The sequence below is a fragment of the Lactuca sativa genome, chromosome 4, assembly GCF_002870075.4.
Source record: "Lactuca sativa cultivar Salinas chromosome 4, Lsat_Salinas_v11, whole genome shotgun sequence".
Classification (NCBI taxonomy): Eukaryota; Viridiplantae; Streptophyta; class Magnoliopsida; order Asterales; family Asteraceae; genus Lactuca; species Lactuca sativa.
Window position 1 is genome coordinate 177,281,171 of NC_056626.2, and position 6,172 is coordinate 177,287,342.

At 33.2% G+C, this 6,172-nt stretch overlaps 1 protein-coding gene across 5 annotated transcripts; it reads right to left on the reverse strand.

The window, feature by feature from the left end:
• Positions 1 to 1,071: 1,071 nt before the first annotated feature.
• On the reverse strand, positions 1,072 to 5,839 carry LOC111907941 (nuclear poly(A) polymerase 4). Of its 5 annotated transcripts, XM_023903755.3 has the most exons (14): positions 5,707 to 5,823; positions 5,484 to 5,521; positions 5,290 to 5,407; positions 5,135 to 5,212; positions 4,529 to 4,636; positions 4,376 to 4,438; positions 4,127 to 4,285; positions 3,921 to 4,034; positions 3,230 to 3,292; positions 2,829 to 3,158; positions 2,466 to 2,630; positions 1,872 to 2,372; positions 1,650 to 1,717; positions 1,072 to 1,406 (listed from the first exon to the last, which is right to left on the reverse strand). In XM_023903755.3, the coding sequence occupies exons 3-14, from the start codon at positions 5,398 to 5,400 to the stop codon at positions 1,382 to 1,384; spliced, it is 1,785 nt and encodes a 594-aa protein (XP_023759523.1). In that variant the 5' UTR covers positions 5,401 to 5,407; positions 5,484 to 5,521; positions 5,707 to 5,823; the 3' UTR covers positions 1,072 to 1,381. The 5 variants fall into 5 exon arrangements, with proteins under 5 accessions (XP_023759523.1, XP_023759524.1, XP_023759521.1 ...); XM_023903756.3 differs by lacking the exon at positions 5,484 to 5,521 and having other exon boundaries at positions 5,707 to 5,839; XM_023903753.2 differs by having other exon boundaries at positions 5,484 to 5,832.
• Positions 5,840 to 6,172: the final 333 nt, after the last annotated feature.

Genomic DNA, 6,172 nt, shown 5'->3' on the forward strand with positions numbered 1-6,172 from the left:
TTTGATACTCATAAATCCATTACGAAAGTAATTTCGTACACTTATTTTTTATAATGTTTATCATTTATTTAAAATACTTAGAATATTTTATAATAAATTAGTTTAAGAATTATTAATTTAAACTTACTAACAAGTATATATTTATTTTAATAACATATACTTATCAATATTTTAATTATAATGTTTAATAAACATTTCCAAACCTGTATACAACCTATCATAAGGTTTTCAAAAGATATGACCATAAATTAATTTCAAACTATTTATTATTTTTCAATACATCCAACTGCCCATGCAATTGAAACCATCTCGTTACATTCATCCCTACCCACTACATTTAGAAATTCTCTACTACAAATACTTCTAGAAAAACAACCATCTATTCCAATTATCATTTGATACCCTTCTATCCAACAACTCCTTTAAAAGTACACAAAACTTAGTAAAATAAATTTTACCATCTTGAACTGTTAAGACATTCATCTAAATAGAACTTGTGTTTGTTCTTCTAATCTCCTTAAAATATGACGAAAGTAAAGCATATTCTTTTACTATGACATGATCAATGAGACAAAATGCATGATTTTTTGTACCCCCTACATTCACCAACACAAATCTAACCTCAATGACAAACTTTTAACATTTAATCTTAGTAATCTAGTACTCACTTCCTGTTTGTGCAAAAGTTTTTTGGTATAATGACTCCCAATCCATGCACATTTTACAATAGAACCCAATTTGTCCCTTAGACAACACTTCACCAAAAGTTTTTTTTTGCTTTTTTTAATCATGACATGTAAACAAAAAAATATAGGACAAATGCTAGTCGGATTGACACATCTCTTTCTATTTCATAATAATTGTACTTTTGACACCCATTTTTGAAAAAAAAAAACGATTATGAACCAAATAACACCAAAAAGTGTCACTTAGTTTGCATGATGTAACATTACACCCTTACAACGAATGCTTAGTTCTCCTGTCAACCATTGACATGCATATATCAAAGTGCAATCTTGAACATAACAAACAAAAACAAAACAAGCAAAAAGGACACATTCACAAGGTAGCTAACATTAACATATGATTGTATTAAAGTTGAAAGAAACACCAAAATTCATCCTCATCTTCTCACCTCTCTTCCTAAAGACTCCAACTAAACATATAATTAGCAATAGAGCCCAAAACAAACTTAATCAATACTACTACTAACCCTCTAATCACCCATATAAAAAAACTGTACATGATCCCCCACCCATTTGCTCCTTTCACTTTTGCTGTGTAGAAAACAATCATAGCCAGAGAAATAAGCATATAACTACTTACCATTAAATCTATGGCTCATCTCCTCTTTATATTAATCAAACCTTAATATCTTCTTTCAAGCTGTTGATGTCACACCTAACCTATAATACACACACACACAAAAAAAAAAACAAATATAACTTTGGGTTGTCGTCATAAATGTGTAACAAACTATTTAATTTGGTATTTTACAAAAACACCCTTTGTGTACAAATCATTCTCGTTGCTTACCTTCTGAGAATAATAACATCTGGTGTTTCTCAACACCTCAAATAGTTCATTACCTATTTACGACATTAACCCTACATTTTAATCCCAAAATTTTTTTTTTTTAAAATACTTGCCTTATAACCGTTCCCTGTTCCAACTCAACAACCGGTCGCGAACTCACCACCAACTCAAGTCCCTTCGGCTTCAAAACACAAAAACAGCTTTAAACAACCCCTAAATAATAATAATAATAATAATAATAATAATAATAATAATAATAATAATAATAATAATGATAATAACAGCTCAAAACCACAACTTTCACAAAATTAAAAAATAAATAAATTATCACAAACCAAAACCTGAACTTCAAACACGTTCCGTTTACCCTCTTCAGCACACGAATGATTAACAATGACAGGGGAAACGGAATCGGAATCGGAATCGCGATTCCGGGGACTCACGGATTGTCTTTTCGGTAAACCATCTTGTTTCATTCCATTTCCAATTGCTTCTAATTTTCTCTTTCTAGAAGCTTCTTCTTCACTTGATGGATGGATGATGTTTGACCTAGGTATTCTACAACCTTCCGGAAACACATACAAAGGAATCTGTTTTCTTCTGACATGGGAAACATAGATTTCCATTCCGGGCCTCCAAAACACATACATGTTGACCGAATGTCTAAACTCATCAACTGTTTTTCTGATGTCAAACTGTTGACCTTCTAGAACCACTTCCCCTTGTTTCCTCTGTAACCCCATGAAGAAAGCACTGTGTGAACATTGCTTTGAAGGGTCTGAGTATTCATGTGGGTATGGATGACACTGCAGCTTCCCCATCGTATCCCTCTCAATCTTTTTAGTTAAAAAAAAATAACAATTTTTAAAACTTAAACTAAAAATATTGAATTTACCAAAATACCCTTTTGACTAAAAAAAACATTTTACCATTAAAGTCAACTGCCTCAAACGCGATTCAACCCAACCTTTCCATGCACGAAGATCATCACAATCTCCAGCAACTATATCCACCTGTAAATAATTTCTGTAGCTTTCGAAGAACATATATGGTTCAAACAATGCATGCCACTGGGCTTTGTTGACTTCTATTTCCTGTTTGTTTATTAAAAAAAAAGTCAATGGTCAAAGTCAAAGGTCAAAGGTCAAAGTTGACTAAATTAGAAATTTTTAAAATTTAAACCAAAATGTTGTTTTACCAATTGACTAAAAAACATTTCCTGCTTTTTTTAATAAAAAGTCAATGGTCAAAGTCAAAGTCAAAGTCAAAGGTCAAAGTAGGTCAAAGCTTACCTGGCATATTGTATTGGCGAAGAGGAACTGTTCAGTCATGACACGGAGCGTGCTAGTGGAGACATTGTAGCTGGAGTTCATGCAGGGGTATGCAGGGGTAATAATGGGCATATGGTGAGTTCTGTCTTTAGGGTTTTTGCGTGGGTCCCACACGGCGAATCCGAGCTCTTGTTGTTGGATTGAACAGAGCATGACTGGGTTTGGCCAACGCCACTGTGTGTAGACCCTAAAGAACCTTGAAACCAGCATACTTGGAATGGCATTTGGGTAAAATTGACAAACTCGTGCAACAAGAAGAGCCCAATTCACACCACCTAGAAATCCAGTCACCTGAAAAAAGATGGTGGAAATTGAATCATGGGATTGTGGAAAAAGTCAGCATCAAAGTCAAACAGCCTTACATTTGAATAAACTCCACGCTTTTTAGCCCAAAACTTCAAGCAACGAAGTGTTGTACGAAAATGCTGAAAACAATGGGAAAAGTCAAAAGATCAAGAAAAGTCAAAATTAGATCAATGTAAGATAACAAGATTAAGGGGTTGTTTCTTTTTTTGCCCCGTTGAATCCTATAAGAGTAAGGTGGCTAAATGACCATTTTACCCTCATATTCCATAAGGTCTGTTTCTTTTCTAGACTAGGTAAACCATCTGAATGAGACCATTTTACCCTCAATTTTAGATAAATGTATACATAAGGTTTGTTTCTTTTCTAGACTAGGTAAATCATCTGATTGAGACCAAATGACCATTTTACCCTCATATTCCATAAGCTCTGTTTCTTTTTTAGACTAGGTAAACCATCTGAATGAGACCATTTTACCCTCGAATTCTGTTTCTTGTCTAGACTAGGTACACCATCTTACCGAGACTAAATGACCATTTTACCTTCCAAAAAACACTATCCATAATATTAACCAATTTCACAGATAGAGTGTTGGAGTAGTTGAGGGGAAAAAAGGGCAAATAGGTAAATATTTGGTGTCTTAATTACATAAATCCAGGTTTTTTGGCTTAACACATTAAGTCATTATGTCCAAATTAAGTAAAAACAAATTAAGTGCTTAACTCATTAAGCCCTCATAATAATAATCACCTCAACATTTGGAACATGTTTAAGAATCTGATCAGCAACCCTGCAACCATTAAGACTCCTCACAGTAGGCTCATCAACATCATACAAGACAGAATCATCAGATATGTCTAGATCCTGTTTTAAAAAAAAAAAAAAAAAAAACAATCTAAGCACAATAGGAAGGAGTTTAACTCTTTTAAGGGGATTTTACACAAACAAAAGCTTACATCTGGAACAACTAAAACAGAAATGCTGGCATAAAGAAGATCAATACAAATTCCATCAAATTTAAATTTCATGACTGGAACATGAGCATCTGGAACTGGTTGAAGTTCTGTAACTTCCTCCATTCCTGACAACATATCATGCAATACAAAAAAGAAGTCCTGAAAAATTTTAAAAAGAAAAGAGTATAATTAATGATTAATGAGCTCTTATAGCCTATTAATATCTTGATGAAATTTTAAATAACTTACATCTCGATTCACATAAGAAGGCCCTACACATAAAGTGTCAATGTCTGCTCCAGGACCATGAACCTATCATTAAATTTTGATGGAATAAAAAAAGTTATTTATTAATGCAATAATGTGTTGATACTATTATCTAGTTATTAAAAATTCACTTACTCCAAGTCGATATGAACCAAAAGTAAAGATGACAGCATTTGCATCTTCAACCATTTGGTCTGTATAGCCACGTAAGCGAGTAAGTTGCTTCACCCAATCAACTACAATCTGTAAAAGGAATGTTTTTCAAAAGAAAATCATGAAAAAGATTTATATTAGACTATAGAAAGAATGTCCTAGGTATATTCCTTTTTTATAACTTCTATATAGTTTAAAAAACTATCATGACTTGTTTAGTTATATATGAGGATATATTAACCTATAAGTCAAGTTTTATCTATAGAAGCATGATACATACAATACATAGGGTCTGATGGTGCAAGAGTTTTTTTTTTGTGTTTCTATATAAGGTCTTTCCACTTTCATGTAGGCAACTAGTGAGATAATAGCTAACAAAACAAAATAATTATTTGAACAAAGATATTCCATATCTCCTCATGATCTTGCACTCTTGTCAAATATACACCCAGTGGGGCTCTTTCAAAAGGAATGATTACATATAATTGGTATGATAATGGATAAACGTGAATACATGTCGAAGATTATAGAGATAATCAAAACATAAGAGAAAATTATCCCAAGTTCAATAATTGAGACTAAACGCACCTGCTTAATTCGACCAAGAACTTCCACCCTCTTAGCGGCTTCTTCTTTGCTTTCGTATAGTCCAGCATCTACCAAGAACTACAAGAACGAAACGACAGTTAAAACGGTTGAAGAAGATGAGCATAGAGATATTCAAATTGGTTACCATAGCCGACCTTGTTCAATTTCTTGGTTCTTAGTAAATCAGCGTCAGATGGTCCCGCTAGAGACAAGGGTTTCGTAACCCCGTGCTGCCTTGGTGAAGGTAAAGCCTCCGAACCCACCATTATTCCGCTGAATTATGAGAAGAAAAAGTTGTAATCGAATGAAAGAAAACAGAAAATTCGACCAAATCCCTAAAGAAACACACCAAATCGAAAAGAGTAATTTGGTTTCTCGACCCAAACCCTGAAACCCACATACAAAATCGGAAACTTAATCTGTTAGATTCGAAAATTGAGAGAAGTAGGAAGGCAGAGCAAGCAAGATTGAAATTAGTGTAGAGGAATCTGTTGAAACCCTAGAATATTTGGGTTAATGGTATAGAAGGAAGGTGGATCTGAAGAAAACACTTAGCAAAGAAGAATCGAAACCTATGATTGATTTATACGCGTATATTGATATTGATTTGGAAATTTTAGGGGAGGCGCCGGCTGTGATCGTGTCAGTTTCGGTTTGGGACTTTGAAGAAGTGGGAAACTATTATTGATTCTTTTCCACGTTTGGAAACAAAATCGAGAGATATTTCTTCCCACAGTTTCACATTGTGTAATTTGTTAAAATAGTCCTTCAACTACTCTCTAGTTTGCACTTTTTTCTTTTCTTAAAAAAATCTTCTACCTATTCTTCAAGATAATCAAGAATAGTTCTCCATGACGTTGATGTCAAAATTTGAACAAATAGTTATATTTAAGGACAATTTTGGTAAGATCTAAATTTTTAAGATGAATTTTTAAGACTGAATTTTTAAGATTTGAATTTTTTATTTGTTGTTTGATTGGAACATTTTAATATATATGTTGAATTATGGGTGAGCATTGGATCGAACCCTACCTGGAT

What these genes read in the sequence shown, in the direction of transcription:
- LOC111907941 (XM_023903756.3), bottom strand. Translation starts at nt 5,400, where the DNA reads ATGGTGGGTTCGGAGGCTTTACCTTCACCAAGGCAGCACGGGGTTACG. An exon ending in CTTCTTATGTGAATCGAGAT is followed by an intron (nt 4,286 to 4,375) that starts GTAAGTTATTTA and finishes AAAATTTTTCAG; the next exon opens with GACTTCTTTTTTGTATTGCA. An exon ending in AGCGTGGAGTTTATTCAAAT is followed by an intron (nt 3,159 to 3,229) that starts GTAAGGCTGTTT and finishes ATCTTTTTTCAG; the next exon opens with GTGACTGGATTTCTAGGTGG.